At 48.4% G+C, this 16,742-nt stretch overlaps 2 protein-coding genes across 3 annotated transcripts; one reads left to right on the top strand and one right to left on the bottom strand.

The window, feature by feature from the left end:
* Positions 1-2,032: 2,032 nt before the first annotated feature.
* Positions 2,033-4,044, top strand: C19H12orf76 (chromosome 19 C12orf76 homolog). The gene is made up of 2 exons (XM_063415936.1): positions 2,033-2,199; positions 2,304-4,044. Exons 1-2 carry the CDS (start codon positions 2,100-2,102, stop codon positions 2,387-2,389), a joined length of 186 nt encoding a protein of 61 aa, XP_063272006.1. The 5' UTR covers positions 2,033-2,099; the 3' UTR covers positions 2,390-4,044.
* A 1,028-nt stretch (positions 4,045-5,072) lies between these two features.
* On the bottom strand, positions 5,073-16,704 carry ANKRD13A (ankyrin repeat domain 13A). 2 transcript variants are annotated; one of them, XM_063415929.1, is made up of 16 exons: positions 16,558-16,704; positions 16,157-16,264; positions 13,942-14,074; positions 13,703-13,827; positions 13,218-13,263; positions 12,452-12,595; positions 11,869-12,064; positions 11,225-11,291; positions 10,996-11,077; positions 10,267-10,325; positions 9,523-9,659; positions 9,080-9,237; positions 8,553-8,657; positions 8,220-8,371; positions 7,945-8,009; positions 5,073-7,175 (listed from the first exon to the last, which is right to left on the bottom strand). In XM_063415929.1, exons 2-16 carry the CDS (start codon positions 16,250-16,252, stop codon positions 6,977-6,979), a joined length of 1,764 nt encoding a protein of 587 aa, XP_063271999.1. In that variant the 5' UTR covers positions 16,253-16,264; positions 16,558-16,704; the 3' UTR covers positions 5,073-6,976. The 2 variants fall into 2 exon arrangements, with proteins under 2 accessions (XP_063271999.1, XP_063272000.1); XM_063415930.1 differs by having other exon boundaries at positions 16,157-16,309; positions 16,558-16,697.
* Between the last annotated feature and the right edge of the window lie 38 nt (positions 16,705-16,742).

Genomic DNA, 16,742 nt, shown 5'->3' with positions numbered 1-16,742 from the left:
TTGGGACCACAGGGGGAGCAGCAGGACATGGATGGTGTTCATAGAATCATGGAATCACAGAATGGTTTGGGTTGGAAGGGACCTTAAAGGTCATCTTGTTCAATCCCTGTACCCTGATAACCTATGGGGTGAGCTGGCATCAGTGCCAGGGCTGGGGAGATCAGGGAATTATTTAGGTTGGAAAAGCCCTCTAAGATAAAAGAGTTCAAGCACTGCCAAAGTCACCACCCACGTCCCCAAGGCCCACATCTACACATCTGTTAAACCCCTCCAGAGATGGGGACTCCACCACTGCCCTGGGCAGCTGTGCCAGGGCTGGACAGCCCTTTTGGTGAGCAAATTCTCCCTGATGTCCAGTGTAACCTGGCACAGCTTGAGGCCATTTCCTCTGGTTCCGTCCCTTGTTCCCTGGGAGCAGAGTCCAACCCCCACCTGGCTGCCCCCTCCTATCAGGGAGTTGTGGGGAGATAGAAGATCCTCCCTGAGCCTCCTTTTCTCCAGGCTGAGCCCCTTTCCCAGCTCCCTCAGCTGCTCCTGGTGCTCCAGACCCTTCCCCAGCTCTGTTCCATTCTCTGGACACACTCCAGCCCCTCAATGTCTGTCTTGGTGTGAGGGGCCCAAACTGCTCACAGGACTCGAGGCCCCTGTGGCTCTGCTCCTTCCAGTTCATCGTCATCAGCTCCCTCCTGGACCAGCCACCACTGACCCTCTTTGAGTACCAGTACCCAGAGTGGAGCATCTCGGTGGGATTCCTCATCGGAGCATCGTCCTTCATCTGCATTCCCCTCTACATGGTGTACAAGCTCGTCTGGACACCGGGGTCCCTCAAGCAGGTCAGGAGCAGCACGGACAATCCCAGGGCTCCCGGGTGGGCTGCGGTGGGCAGGGACCCCACCCGAGGCTGGGGAACCGGGCAGGGGCTTGGTGCCACCCTCAGCATCTTTGTTAATTAACCCCCACCGTGAGAGCTGCCTGGGAGGAATGCAGCTCCAGGGCAGGGAGGAACCGCCCTGTGTTTTGTGTCTGTTCCAGCGCCTCGCCGTCTGCATTCGGCCCGAGAAGATCACCAGAGCCGCCCAGGCAGAGGGGGTGGGCATGGCCCCCGTGCTGTAGCGCGGTGCCACGGCCGGGGCACACGGAGACTGCTCGGGCTCCTTCCTTGGCACAGCGATGGGGCAGCTGCCATCGCCCTCCTCGCCACGGACCGGACCCGGCATCTCCACGAGCATCCCCGGGAGAAGCGGCACCGCCGGCACGTCCCGTTCTCGCTGCCGGCAGGAGAACCTGCGATCCACGGCCGGGAGAACGGGAGCATCGCTGCGGGCCAAGGGGCCAAACGCCGGGGTCAGAGGAGAGCCCCAGCTCCCGGAGCAGATGGAGGAATTGCCTCGCTCGGAGGCCACCCCGTGCTTGTCTGTAGTGTTTGGAAAATAAAGCTGATGCCGATGTTCGGATACGGGAGGGAGAGGAGCCGGAGCTCGCCTGCAGTGTTCGTGGAGCGCCGTGCGTGGCTCAGAGCTCGGGCTGGGCTGGGGAACACGGAGGGGCTGTCGCTGTCCGGACACGCCTTGTCCTGCCACAAAGATCCAAAGTCCGGCGGGGGAATTGCCCGAGCCCGGGGGTGGGTCCCAGGCGCTGCTGAAGCCGGGCAGGTCGCTGCCTCCAGCCGCCCCATCCCGGGGGATCCAGGGAATAGGAATTTGAAGAGGGTAAATCCCTAACATAACTAATTTTAAACGCAATTCCTGCGTCGGGGTGAGGCATCCCCGGGCAGGTGCGAATCTGCCGTGGCTTCCCAGTGCCGTCGCTCCCCGTGCAGCATCACCGCTCCTCGGTGTTCGGGGCCCATAAAACACCTAAAAGAACCCACGTCCATGACGGCGGGGGCCTGGGGGAACACCGCGGGGCTAGGGGGGAGAAGATGCCCATGGGGGTGCAGGGACCGCGGGGTGGACGGTGCCGGTGCCGCTCCCGGTGCCGCTCCCGGAGCCGCTCCCCGGAAGGCCGGGGCCGGGGCGGGGCGGGCGGCAGGAAGGGGCAGGGCCGGGCCCGGCTCACAAAGCCCGCGGCCGGCGGGGTCCGTGGTGTGTCGCTGCGCGATGGGGCTGGCGGCGGCGCGGGGCTGGGCGCTGTCCCCGCTGTCCCCGGGCCCGGCGGAGCGCAGCCGGCCCTACGCTGTGCTGCAGCACCAGAACCTGGGTGAGGAGCGGGGAGCACCGGGTACAGCCCCGCCACGGCTCGGCCGGGGGCTCGGGAGATGGGCAGGGAGTGTTTAATTCATGTTCTTTCTCTTCCCGCCGCAGTGCTGCTGGGCAGCATCCTCAGCGCTCTCCTGCTCACCATCATCCTCATGGCCATCTGTGTCTACCGGCCCGTCCGGCGGCGGTAGCGGAGCGGGACCCGCCGGGGCATCGAGAGAATGCTGCGTTCCACCTGGTCCTTCCACCTGGCGTCCACCATCCCAGCACCGCTTCAGCCCTGCCGGTTTTCCCGTCTGGTACCCGGCATTCCAGCACCGCTTCAGCCCTGCCGGTTTTCCCGTATGGTACCCGGCATCCCGGCGCTGCTCCGGGCCCAGCAGGTTCTCCCCTCCGGTCCCCGCCGTCCTGCCGCCGCTCCCGTCGGCTGCTGGGGATGCCCTGAGGATGCGAGTGTGGCTTGTCACCCCTCTCTGCCCGTGCTGTATCACACGGCTCCATCGTGATGTGGCTTCCAACAACGTGCTGGAAATCATCCCCTCCCTCAGCAGACAGACTCCTGGAGCTCCTGGGGCTGTGTTCCGCAGCAAACCCGTCTGGCTCGGGGCAGGGGCTGGAGCGAGGCGCCTGCCTCCCAAATCGCGGCGTTTTGGCGAGGCTGATCCGACACCGAGTGCTCGAGAGCATCCCCGGGACGTGCAGGCACCGGGGGCTGTCACAGGAACACGGCGAGACCGGGGACATTGTCCGAGGAGCGGCTCCACCTGCTCGGTCACACCACGGCCACTTTTTGCTTTCTGATTAATTCAGGTCCTTGTTTGAATGCTGCGTTCTGGGGGTTGGAGGAGGCTTGGAGCTGCCTGGGGTGGTGAGGGGTGTCCCTGTTAGTTCAGGGCGTAGAACAGGATGAGCTTTAAGGTCCCATTCAAAAATATTCCAAAGGTAAAGCTCAGTGACCCACCCAGCAGTGGGCGGGGGTCTGGTCCGTTCTTGCCTCTGAGCAAAACACTGATGCATGACCCTGATCCTGGTGTAGTTTTCCCGGGCCAGGCTTCTCATTCCCGACGTTATTTGCTTTAAATCCTGCCTAAAAAGCCCCAAATAGCCTCCCATCAAACCAGCCCTGCTGAACCTGTTGGGAACTGGGGTGCAGGTGAGGGATTCCAGCGTGTGCTGGTAACTGTGCTCCTGGGAACAGGAGCCTCCAAAGGTCTGCACACCAGGCAGGGGCTCTGGAAGTGTTTGAGCTCCAGCCAGACCCATTTTATGCAGTTTCAGTAACAAGTGTTTACACTGAATCCCACTTCCATACCAATGCTGCTATTTTGTTTTGCACTGCTACAAGTAGTAACTGGATTTTACTAATTATTACTTTGATATTTAACATAGGGGTGTTTTGCTTAGTAATTTATTTAGAGTTTTATAGTGTAACTTCCAGAATAATTGCTGTTGACCTGTTCTCAAGCCCTTGTGCTGCATCTGAGGTGTTTTCCGTTCTGTTTGAAGGACACCAAGTGCTGGCATTGATGAGAGATTTTTCTTTCCGTTTTGTGAAATGACAGTGAGCCTGGCCTTGAACAGATGGAGCTGTTAATCCAAGAGTGAGGCAGCAAGGCAGCACTGTTGTATTGCTTTCTGCTCCTCCTTTTGCTCACCGAGTCCTCTGTTCATGATTTTTCTCGGTCCTTCATCACTGTGAAGCCTGGCCTGCAGCCTGTGCTGCTCGTGGGGGTGGATGGTGAAGCTCCCAGCCCCAGCTCTGCATTCCCTGGAGCAGAATTCCTGTTTGCTCTCATTCCTCACTCCCTGCTATGCCTCTTTGTACAAATAAAACGCTCAGTAAACAGTCCAGGCTCTTATTTATTCATGGCTGTGCTGTTTGTTATGAACTGGGCTAGAGCTCCACGAAGGGGTGAGGCTGTCCCGATTCCCACCTCTGGTCCCCTCATGGCTCCTGCCTTGTTTTTGGGGGGATGGCAGGGGAAGCCAGGGAAGAGGATGGCAGTGCTGGGGGAATGTTTCCAGGGATGTTTATCAGCAAGGAGCCATCTAACAGCACCATGGAAGCGCATCCTACAACGGTTGTGCAGTTTCCAGCAGCTCAGCTATGAATCAAAACTCAGCCAAAGCAGTGTAAGAAGGGTTTCAAATAAAGAAAATCATGGATTGCTGCTGTTAAAAGCCTTGAAATGGGGTCAAGAGCACAAAAAAGCACATAGTCTTGCTTTCAGGAACTAACAGCATCAAGTTAAAGAACTTTTAAAGCTGGTTATAGTTTTAGAAGAAGCTACAGGTGTTTGTAACTCTGAGCTTCTCTTTCCTACGTCAGCCTCAAGCTGCCTTGGAGAGGTTGGACTCTGTTGTTACACAAGTCTTTGCTTTAATATTAAATATACTCAGAGCCCTCTGCTCCTCTCTTACAAGAAGATGCAGAGAGAAATTAATAGAATTTTCTGCCTTTCACTGCCTTAACAGCTGTGTTGTACTGATTCCCACTTTTCAAGACAGGGAGACTCAAAACTTGGCTGAAAATGTCCAAAAAGTGGTTCTGAGGATTATGTGTCTGATTCACACTAAGCCAGAAGTACCTTGGAGAATTTAATAGATGATAATGTAACTTTAATGTACAAAAAGACAGATAATTAGTTAAAAAAAAAAGGCTCCAAATACAGTGTTAGAAAAAATACCTGTGTGTGGTATAATGTGCAGTACCTTTGGTTTTTCCTCCAGCACACAGAGCATGTCCATCTTACACTGAAAGGGTTAAGTCAGGCTTTAAGAGAGCTTTAAGCAGCACCTGGCTGAGGGAAGCAGGGCCTTCTAGTTTTAGCTTTAATTATACAAATGTCAAAGAAAGAAAAAAAAAAAACAAAAAACAAAGCAAATCCAATTTATTTTACAGTCCCAGACTAAGAAGCAGGAGCGTAACCAAACTTCAACTGAAAGTGCTCAATGTTCTTTAGTTTAAATATAAAACCAGAACAAGTCAGCTCGAAAAATGCTATTTTTACCCCTCTTGTAACCTTTGAAATGCTTAGCAGAAGACAGGCACTGCCAGGCAGACGGGTTTGTAAAGGCAACAGCACTCTTTATTCCCTCTGGAGGAATGCCCACGGCTCCATCTCCTACCTCCCACCCCGTCAGGAGCTCAACACGAGGCCTGTTCCCTTTTCCCAGCTGTGACAGTCACAGGAATCCCCTTTGCAAATAAAGAAATTCCACCCCAGCCCAGTGTCTCTGTGCAGGACAGTCCCCATTCCTGCAGCACCCAGGAAGCTGTTTTTAGGGATGTAGGGATGTTTTTAGGGATGCAAGTTGTCCCAGGGAACAAAACCAGTGTGGAGAGGCCAGTCCTAGTGTACACTGAAGGAACTGTTATCATTTCCTATGTAAAACAATGGATTATTCATTTAAAATAGGGTTCCAAGTTACCAACTGCCCCACTGGTTATGATCAGGTCCATTTTATAGTGAATTTATATTGGTTAATTAGTAGTTGGTCACCCAGAACCACCCTGTTCAGCCTGAGGAACAGGAGTTGTGTTAGGAGCAAGCTCAGAGCAGCTGTACCAAAGGTTCCTCCGGCCCTGCCAGCCAGGGCAGAGGGATATTGCTCACATTTAACAACTGTAAGGCTTTCCTGTGACTGTTCATCGTGTACCTGTGGAGTGCACTTGAGAGTCACAGCGTGAGTACTGTAAACACCGAGAGGAGTGCAGATAAAAGAGCTACAAAGATCTGTGTGACCAAAAAACCTGAGGAAAGCTGGTTAAAACAGACCTAGGAATCGTTACGAGACCAGTTTGATGAGTGTAGGCCTAAGTGGCTTGGTTTCAAATCAATACAAATATTCAGGTAAAAAAATAGATGTATTCACATGAAGGATGAGCGCTAGGGGGTTTAAAAAGCAACACACTTTTCCCTTGCAGAATTAAAACTTCTCTTCCAATAAGGACACACGAAATCTCACCTGAATTAATTTCCTGGCTGCATTTAGCACCCACACTCAGCCATGCACACCAAGAGATCCCAAAGAAGCACCTGTATCTATTCCCTAATTTCTTGCTGACCAGGGGAATGAGCTGGTTTGGAATCACTGCAGAAACTGCTGCTGTACTGGACAGATGGTCCCATTTCAGCATCTAAAATTTTACTGGCTACTTGTTTTGTCCTTTTTCAGAAAGCACTAGTTTAATCTGGAGCTTGGATGAGCTGTTCAAGTATAAAATGATCCCTCTTAAGCCAAAAAATCTCAGTAACTAGAGGAGAGATAACCACATCTAAATAAAACTAACAGAAAACATCTGTCAGCATGAAAAACTACCGTGAGTGGATAGGCAGGGAGATGTTCTCCCATGAAACAGCTGGAAAAACAGGCAATGGCTTTGAATTATTGAGAAATAATAAAGCAGATGAGTATTTCTTTGGTAAGTAATGAAGTTTCCCTCCTGAACTCCCCACAAATCAGGCTTTCAAGCTTTACTGCAATCCTACATCCTGATGCAAAGCAAAAATTCCATCTGCTCTTCAATAAATAAGTTTAGATAAAAACATTTCCTTCAAAGCTAAGACTGCATGGTTGGGGAGCTAAATGTGGAGTCCTGGGATCTAGAACTCCCCCAAACAGAAATAAATCAGGTTTTTGCAGCTCATGCCAACTTAGAAGGCAGGTGAAATGTTTCCTTAAGCAATCCAGGAATGGTCTTCAGACTGACAGCTCTGAAAACCTCCAGTTTTACACAGATTTGGTCATCCCTGCTTGAGGAGGTCACTTAGGAGCTATTTTTCCACAAGAGAGAGCTGTAAAACTTGCTGAAGCTCTGCATCTTCCTTTTCCTTACGCTGCTTCTCCTGTTCCTCCTGCTCCCGCACAGACAATTCCATGGCAAGCTGCAAGTCTTTCTCAAAGCTGGAAGTTTCACTGGAGCTGCTGCTGTGGGAGTTCCCTGTTCTTGTCAGAAAGCTCTCCTGCAGTGCCCTGGTGGAAAAGAACAACTTTGAGGAGTAGAAGAGACAGAGCCTGTCTCATATTTGTTGCAATGATCCTTCCTGGCAACTGTTTTAGACTCACAAACCTGAAAATCTCTCCCAGAGGGGAGAAAACTGATTGAGGATATGAGAGCAGCTGTTCCACCACCTGTACAATTCCCCATGTCAAACCTGCATTCCTTTGAATCATTCACAGATACCAACAGTTATATTTTCAGTGGGCCTCTAAAAGCATCCTCACCTGGTTTAAAACATTTTCCATCTACAGAAGAACCCAGAAGATTCAGTTCTTGGTTTCTTTGCACTTAACTGCAGAAAGACTCCACAGACACCAGAGCCCATTTTTAAGTGTCCATTAAATCTATGTTTTTAAGGATTACATGAGGATTTTGAAAAGAAAGGTGAGCTGCCTTGAAGCATGCAGCCTCTACTAACCAAACATTCAGTGCAGAGGGATCAAATTCAGAGTTTTAAGAGCAGAAGAGAAGGACTGGGTTTGTATGTTGGGTAAAGAATCTCCTGTGTGCACAGACCAGCCCCGCAGCTGGAAAGAACTACACAACACAAACTAGGGAGGCCCAGTTTGGAGTTCTTGTTTCTTGGAAAACTTGGAAGAAGCACAAGAAGAAACCTCGAGTTTTGTGCATTTGCTACACATATACACAAAAGAAAAAAAAAAAAGCCAAATTGCTTCATGCTACTGCTGGGGGTATTTTTGCTCTGTCACTACATGGTTTGATGTGAAAAAAGGTACTTACCTCTGATACTGTATATCAAAGTCTGAGGAATATGCAACTTCTCCATTGGAATGCACCCCCAATTCCTAGAGATGGGGAAAGAGACAATTCCACAGCAGGTATCAGATCTGCAGAGAACTCACTGAAAGTGACCCTTAAACCAGCTTTATTTCGTCTTTGAAATCCATTATTTTTATCTTCTAAGGTCTTAGAAAATCTGATCCTGCACCAGTTTCTTCAAGCTCTTGCTGCACAGTCCTTGCCCAAGTTGCCAGTGCATGGACCCCAGCACTTACTTTATTTGCACCAGACTCCAACAAGCTCTGCTGGATGGCAAACTGCATGATCTCATTATCCTCATCCTGCACGTGGATGTTCCTGCCATCATCCTGGATGCTGTAGGATTTGGGGATCTCAAACACCGACTGGTCAACCTCAAAGTTAGCCCCTAGGAAAGCCAAATAAAGTTAAAAAATGCACTGTGTCCTGTTTGTAATGAGTTGTAACTGAGAAGATTATAAAGAATGTTTTTGCAGTAGGACATTGCAGCTCTCCCTGTTCCATTCCCTGCAGTTCAGCTTCTCTGTCCTCTGTGCATTCCAGGGATGTAAAAAGGTCCCAAGCCTTACCTGCATCACTCTGTGCCCCTCCAGGAGAGGTTCTCTCAGCTGTCCTGCAGCTGTTGACATTTTCAAAGGTAATTCGGGCATTCAGCACGTGAAACAGGGGAACTTCTGTAAGAGTAAAGGTTTCTGTCAGAATGAGAACCCCTATTTGCTTCCACATCAAACCCTTACAGGTTTATGGGAGATATTCCACAACAGCTTCCTATAATGACAAAGCAGAGAGGAACTCACTTCATCAAGAAGGTGGCTTTAGTTATTCTCAATCTCTCTCTAAGTCTCTTATTTTAAAATAAGATTTGCCAATTTTAAGGCACTGCAGCTAAGAGGAAAGGGGCTGACAACATTTCATTCTCACAGAAATTACATTGTCTTTAAAATGATATTTCTGGATTGACTGCAGATGTATAAAACACTGTTTTAGTTAGCAGTGAGACGAGTAAAAGGACAATGTGTTTTTTTGTAAATAATATATTGGAAAATCAAAGGGAAAAAATGGACAAGATGTTACAATAAAAATTGCTAAATATTACCGATTTTGACAGGAAATCCTGGTGGAAATTCCAGAGTGATGAAATCCCTAAGTCTGGCAAAATGAGCACTAGTTCTGGCCATCAGGTCGATGATGGGAGTGACTTGTTCCATAAGAGACAAGGGGAACTCTTCACTCATCCACAAGGTTGCTTTAAATCTTAAAAAACAAAGTAGGACAAAAACACCCTAAATTTACAGTTTAGGAATAGACACAAAGTAAAACAGGCAGCTGGGCAGTGACAGCAGGTTACTAACAAGTTAGAAATGTTTGCTTTGACTCAGTGGAATTAAAAATAAATTATAGCTGAACACTTCAAGATCTCTCTTCTGATTAATTGTGAAAACTGGGGGAAAAACCACACTGGATATTTGTAGAAATGGTTTCCAGGATTAGATAACTGGGAAGAGACAAACTAGAAATTATTAAAATGGTATTTCTCACTTCTGTGTTCTAACAGTGACTTCCTTTGGTCTTCCTATGTCTCTGCCTTTCAAATCAAATTCTGGGTTGAAGTATTCCTCCAGAGTAATATCAGTGGGATTGTTGATTGCAGCATACTCTGTTGTCCTGGATGTACTCTAGAGAGAGGAAAAAAACAACCTAAAAAGTACTGAACAGACAGTGGTTACTACAAGAAACTTTTCATTTACCCTTTGTGAACTCTTTCCCTATTTCAGACACAGTGGGACACAGCCATAAACACCAGCTGTTGTTAGACTGGTTTTACTGGGGTTAGAAATCTCCAAGCTTTTCAGAGACATGAAAAATCTACTTAGATACTTTAAAGCTGGAAACCAACCAGAAATACACACACAAGCCACACCAAATACAGTCCAGGCTCCAAATCCTTAACTGAAGTCAGAACTTTGATGGAGAATTTGAACCCAAAATCTCTAAATCCCTGTAAATGTGCAATGCCATCCTGACAGAGAGCCAGCAAATCCATTATCCACTGTTCTTTCACAGTTTAGAAGCAAGGGAGCTTCTAAAGCCACGTGGAATCATGGAATGGTTTGGGTTGGAAGGGATCTTAAAGTTCACCTATTTCCAACCAAAGAAAAACATCCTCAGGGGAAATGAAAACCTCATAATCCAAACTGCTGCCAAGCTAAGGAAACAAGAGGTGAGTGCACACACCAGGAATTCCTACTGGCACAGTGACCTGTGCTGACATCAGGCACTCACCTGAACACCACATTCATGCTCCACTGTCCCCAGGAATGATTCCAGAGGGTTCCTGTCAGCTTCAGGTCACAGGAGGAAAAACAAAAACAGTTATTAGCATTAATTAGCAGTAAAATTGGCACTCAGGCCAGGCTTCCCACCCAAAGGGAAGTCATTCAGATCTCCTGTGAGCTTTATCAGGCAAGCCCAGGACCTACAGCTGCTGGTATAAAACAGGTACAACACACAGAATAGAGCAAAGCTCTTCAGTGTTTTTTATGATTAGCAGACACTTTTATGAGTCCCAGTGCCTCACTGGCCCCAGGGTAGGAGAATTTCCATATAAAGTTATTGGCTAGTCACCTTTTAATTCAAATACCAGAAGAAATTAGTACACCACAACAAAAATTCCAAGCAAACAAAGCCTCTGTGAATCTTGTATCCATGGCCAAAGTGAAGAAAGGGCAGGAAAACATTCCAGAGCAGAAAAGTCTTTTAAAACTGTCATTAAACTTTCAACAGGTTTTAAGGGTTTTTCCTTCCTCCAAATACAGATGGGATAAAAACAGGTTCATTTGTAGGATAAGAGTGAAATAATGAGCTGCCTCAGACACAGAATACATTAAAGAAAAGCAGGGAAAGGTCAGCAAGAAGAGAATTTCCTCATTTGTCTGCCCAGTTCTTCAGACACAGAGGTGTCAGAGAGCCCAAGGGTTGTGTTTATTCCAAATTTTCCTATGGGGAAGATACCTTTGTATCTCCTCTTCTCCTCTTCAGTTAAATGTTCTGTCCTGATCCGTGTGATCACGTTCACGTTGTTTGCCATGTAGACCTTACAAAAAATACAGGGACAAAAACCAAGCAGCATCACAGGTTAAAAAAACAGAATTTCCCAGTAAAACATCATGTACACAAAACTAACTGAACCAACCTCAACACTAGACAGTTATTTCCAAGAGACTTTAAGAACAGGCTTTACCTTGGCTTCATAACCATTGACACCTTCTGATTTTTCTGTCCTCCATACCCAGAATCCAGATGTGGTTCTGACAAAAAGGGAACACCACAAGTGTCTACACAGCTGCATTTCTACACAACCCCCCAGATGGTTCTTCTAAACCTCATTTTACACACTTGACAGATTATTAATCCCAGATACCTGGATAAATAGGTGTAGTCATGAAAAAAGACAAATGTGTGTCTGTTAAAAGACACACTGTGCACATTTATTTTAAGTATTCATGTGAGAGTTGACTTCTTTGTTATCAAATCCGAGTTCTTGTCCATCAATTCCAGCATGTGGATTTGGGTGTAATGCAAATTTGCAGAGAGCAATTAACTCAATCTTAGAGGCCTTTTCCAACCTTAATGATTCTATCCTGCTAATATGATAAACTGGAAGTTTTCTGCCAATGGTTTCTTTCAACTTGGAATTTTCTGCCAAGCAATAGTGGCAATTTGACCAACCCAAATTTCTTTATCTAGCGATTTGTGAAGCTTGAAGTCATTTCAGACCTAGCCCTAAAAGTTTTAATTGCCAAAGCTTTTGCGAGTTTGCCAATGAAATTTTTTTCAAGCATAACATCAAAATGTTTATTTGCTAAGAGAAACCCTGAGTCTTACCTTTCAAAAGCAATGTTTTTGGTATCAAGGCACGTGCTGATGATGGGGGTCGTAAGGCGCCTCTCCACGTCTTTCCTCTTGGGCGTCATCGATCCCAACGTCAAACGCTTCATGTGCTGGGAGATCTCAAACCTCTCCGTCGTGACAAACTTCTCGTCGTGGTTGATCTCGATCAGCTCTGCCCAGCCACCAGTGTCTGGTGGGAAAAGGCACATTTCAAGTTTAAAAACTCAGCGAGTGCTCCAGGGTGAAAAGCTGGGGGTTTATCGTGTATCAAACTCAGGTCTTTCTGCACTCAGCTGGGATCAAACCTGGAGATGGAACTGAATTTTTTTATATATGTAGGGCAGCAGAAAAGAAGGAGGGAAACAGTAAAATACTAAAATTTTAGCCCTATCACCAAATTTTTACCTCAGATTTACTCAAAGCAAAGAAGTTAAGCCATCATAAAACAGTATCTCTATGAGACACGAATGCAAGCATAAAACCTTCACAAAAGCGGCCTTTTTTGTGTAAAATCAGGATTTCTCACTGCGCTCACACAGTATTTGGGGTCAGTGGTGCAGACAGGTGAACCCTTTACCTTCTCCCTTGAAGATGACAGTCCTCCTGCCCCTCTCCCAGCTCATGTTCTCGAAGCCCAGCAGGGTGATGTCGACGCGCAGCTTGGCCCGGCTCTTCCAGATGCGGCACACGTCGCTCGGGCACACCCTGGAGACCAGGGGCACTGGGAGAAACGGGAGGAATGGGAAGGGAAAATGTGCAAGAGGTGCAGCACAGAGGAAATGAACTCAAGCACAGGGACTGCTCACCCCTGGGAATGTCATTCCAGAGGAGGTGAGACACTGATCCTCTTTAGCTTTAAGAACAACCAGCTTAGGGCAAAAGAGGCCAAATTGAAAGATGAATGTGAAAAGGAAGAAGATATTTGTTCAGAATGGAAGGTGTGAAGTTGCATAAACCCCATCCCTGGCAGTCTAATAGCTTGATAATTGAAATATTTAGTCAGCTGTGAGGCCTAGTGTTCATTCCTTTCAGGAAAGAGCAGGTACTTCCCAAACAGCCATAGATGACACACGATCACTTCAGTGGATGGCAGGGACAGGCAAAAAAACCCCAAGAAAAGTCTTCAGCAATTTCAACAACAGCTAAATTCTCCACTACCAAAAAACCAACCAACCAAAAAAAACCAGGAAACAAAGAATAATTGTGCAACAAAAGCACAAGAGGTCATTTTGAGATGGAGGAGAGGAGGATTCCGGGGAGCGGATATTTCCCTGCCTGTGTTGCGGGACATTTGTAACTCATTTTTACAGCCTGGAATTGGTAACAAGGAGCAGGATTCTTACCCCAGCTAGTGAATTCCCATTTCATTTCCACGTAAAAGTCAGGAGTCTGCAGAAGGAAAACACCTGGTGAATACTTCATGAAATAGTTTTACATGCAACATTTCCTGTGAACATTTCAGATAAAGGAAAAAAAAATCGAGAGCAGAACTGGAGAAATGATGAGTGAATGCTAAAACTGAAATTGAAAGCAGCAAACACAACAGACACTGCCCTGTCCCTGCTGCTTTCTGGGAAGCTGTTTTTCCTTGTTTTACTGGAGGGGCAGTAATGCCTTCAAGATTCAGCCTCCAGTGTTGGAGTACATGGCAAAGGATTTAAATAAAGCCAAGGAAAAGCCTCCATGTCTCTCAGCAGTATGGAATATGCAGGCTGGAACAACACACAATAGCCCAGCTGATTGCTGTAGGTGATTTCACTGAAAAACTCGAATGAGAAATCAGTGATTTCAGTCTGGAGTGAGAGCTGACACTTCAGTGAATCATTACCTCGTTAATTTTCTGCAGTAACTCAGGAACTCCCCCGAGGGTCATGGAGGTCTGCTGGTAGTCCCGATGCTGCAGGATCAGCTGGACCATCTCCGGATCGCCTGTGCTGACAGCCTCGTGCAAAACTGAAAGAAACCCGGCCACAGCCTCGTGTCACTCTGCTCGCTGACCAAAACTCCTCATAAAAAACAAAGAACATCTGCTGCTGAAAGAATCACAGCCCAGGTTGCTCCCCTTACCCGTCCATCCCTGCGCGTTCTCCTTGGTCACGTCTGCCTTGTGCTGCAGGAGGACCTTGGCAGATTCTATGTAACCCAGGGAAACAGCCAAGTGCAGCAAGGTCCGGCCCCGCGGATCCCGCTGGTCAACATCCTGTCAGTGTCCCAGGGAGAGAAACAACGCAGCTCATCAGAGCTTGCACAAACAGAGGGCTAATCCAGGAGTCAATATTCCCTGCCATTCCCATGGATCCGCTCCCAAACTCCACTGCACTGCCCTTCTGCGGGCCTGGGTCACTTCTCCATGTGAATAAAAGGAGAAGCAGAACGAGGCCTATGAAGTGACACAAAAACTGCAGGGCAGGAGTTCTTGCTGATGCCTCTCATTTCTTTTTCTATCATTATTTCCCCTCTGTCTCCCCCCAGAAGGCCCAAGAAGAGATGGGAGGTCTTGTCCGTGTGCATCACAGACAGCCGAGAGCCTGAGACCCCACAGAGGGCTTAAACTATAACAAAATGGGGGGAAAGGGGAAAAAATAGGCAACAGGGCACACAACACTGATTTTGGACATCACTTTCGGAAAGGACAGAAGCAGATGGTGTTTCACAAAGCACACACAGCACAATGAGGAGTGAGGGCATTCTCTACACATCACTAAAATAAAAAATAAAACTACACAGGCACAAATATCCAAAACATGCAAGCACAACATACTCATACCTTACACATTTTTCACTATTAGCTTAGAGATTTGAAACAGAAGAGCATCTATAACTAAAGGAAAAGGGGAAAGTCAATAGCAGAATGAGAAAGGAAGGTTATTATGCACGTTAACAGCGTTATCTGACAGCTTCAAGCCAGAATATCTCACAAAGAGTGGGAAAGCTTCGCTTTAAAGCATCTTCACTTCTGGGGTGGAACATTAATTAATTTGATTCCCCATCTCCTGTGGCTCCAACACTGCAGCACCGACAGGTAAAGGGCTCCAAGGGTCCCTCCCCACTGTTTTTGTTGCTGTTCCCTGGTCCCCAAATGCCCGACCCCATTTGCCACTCCAGCTCCAGCTGGAAAGTGGCTTCCATCCCTTTATGCATCCCTCCGGCAGCAGGAAGCTCATCCCAAAGAAGCAGAGGGAAATACATCTTTGGAATACTTAAAAATAAAAAAATAAGGTGTTTAAAAGCAGGTTAAGAAAGTAAGAGACACAATCAGTCTTCACACGCTGCTGGTTTCCACAGGTAGGAGCTGCTGGGTGATCCCTGTTTAACCACAAATTCTCACAGGTGTCAGAAATAAACACACAGCAGCAACGTGCCAGCGAGGTCAAAGATGTTGTTAATGCATAAGGTGACAGAAATTAGATAAAAAGTGACTGCATTCCAAAGATTCTCCCAAACCAGGGCAGGAACATGCTCTAAGCAGGAATTAGTAAGTCAGGTGCACTGTTAGAGCTGCAGGTGACAGTCAGGAGGTGGCACAGCTGGTCTTGGGCTCACATACTTGTGGTGTCAGGTATAATTAATTAATCAGCTCTGCTCATTAACTGTACCTCACTCCAGCCCCTGTCAGAGCTTTTCCACAGCAGCTCAGCCAGAAGGATTTTTGCTGCTCAAGCTCTGCTGCAGTTTTCAGACCATTTCCTTACGTCATCTTGTCCCAGAGAGGGGACAGCTTTGTGTTTTCTACTCTCCAGCATGGAACAATGATCCATTTTTTTAACCAGAGATGCTGAAAACATTCCAACCAACATAAAAACCTTGCCCCCAATCTCGGGCAGTGACAAATCTATGAGAACTGATAAGTGCTCAGCAAGGTGGGGGCTGGTTTGATATCCAGCAGCAGCCACCTTTGCTGCACGTTCACTTCCCATTAAGATAAATGCTATTTATTGCTCTAATAAATAAATGAATGTCCATCACAACCGCTCTCCTTGAGCAACTCCTAACTTCTCCAAAGAGCTACTCTGAGCAAAGCTTTACAGATGGGAAGCCAGTGCTTAGCATCTAACGTTAAAAGTATATTCCTACACCTTCTTACATCACTCCCACACCACAAATAAACAGGTAACGAAGCGCAGGGATCCCTCAAGCCCAGCGAACGCTCCTGGCAGTACCACCAGGGTGCTTCTCCCTGGTACCGCAGCGAGCGACGACCACCAAGCCCCGCAGAGTGGCACAAGCTCTTTTGGGGCCACCAGGCCCCCAGCAGCCCCCTGAGGGCCCGGGCCCCCCTTACCTGGTCCTGCAGCTCCTCGTCCAGCCGCCTGTAGTCGTTATTCCAGACCAGGACGTGGAGGGGGAAGGCGCTGCTGGCCTCGCCTGGGGAGCTCATCCCGGCACACACCTGGGGAGGGGCAGCCACAGCCCCTCACTCTTCCCTCTCTGGATGCTGGAGAGCCCAGGTTACTCAAGCCCTTCAGCTTCTCGTCTCTCCTGGCAGCCACCTGACCCAGGTGTGTGTGTGCAAGCCCGGGCCACAACCCCCTATGAACCCCTCACCCCTCTCCAAGGGGAGCCCCATGCAAAACCCCACCGCGGAGGTCTCGCCTGCTCCTGATGCCCCTCGTAGCCCCCCGCTCCTGAGGGTCTCCTCCCGGTGCCCCCCAGCCCCGCTCCCGGGGGTCTCCCCTCTCTCACCCCCTCAGCCGTCCCCGTCCCTCTTCCCTGTCCCTCCAGGGACGGCTGGGACGAACCACAGCGCGGCCGGAGCAGGGGAGTTCTTCGCAGTCCCCTGCACTCCACCGCCACAGACAACCTCACGGAAAACGGAAGCTGCTCCGCCTCCCCCTCTGCGGGCAGACAGATGGAACGTCCCGTCCGCA

Source organism: Prinia subflava, chromosome 19 (assembly GCF_021018805.1).
Source record: "Prinia subflava isolate CZ2003 ecotype Zambia chromosome 19, Cam_Psub_1.2, whole genome shotgun sequence".
Lineage (NCBI taxonomy): Eukaryota > Metazoa > Chordata > Aves > Passeriformes > Cisticolidae > Prinia > Prinia subflava.
This window is presented reverse-complemented; position numbering and strand designations above follow the sequence as displayed.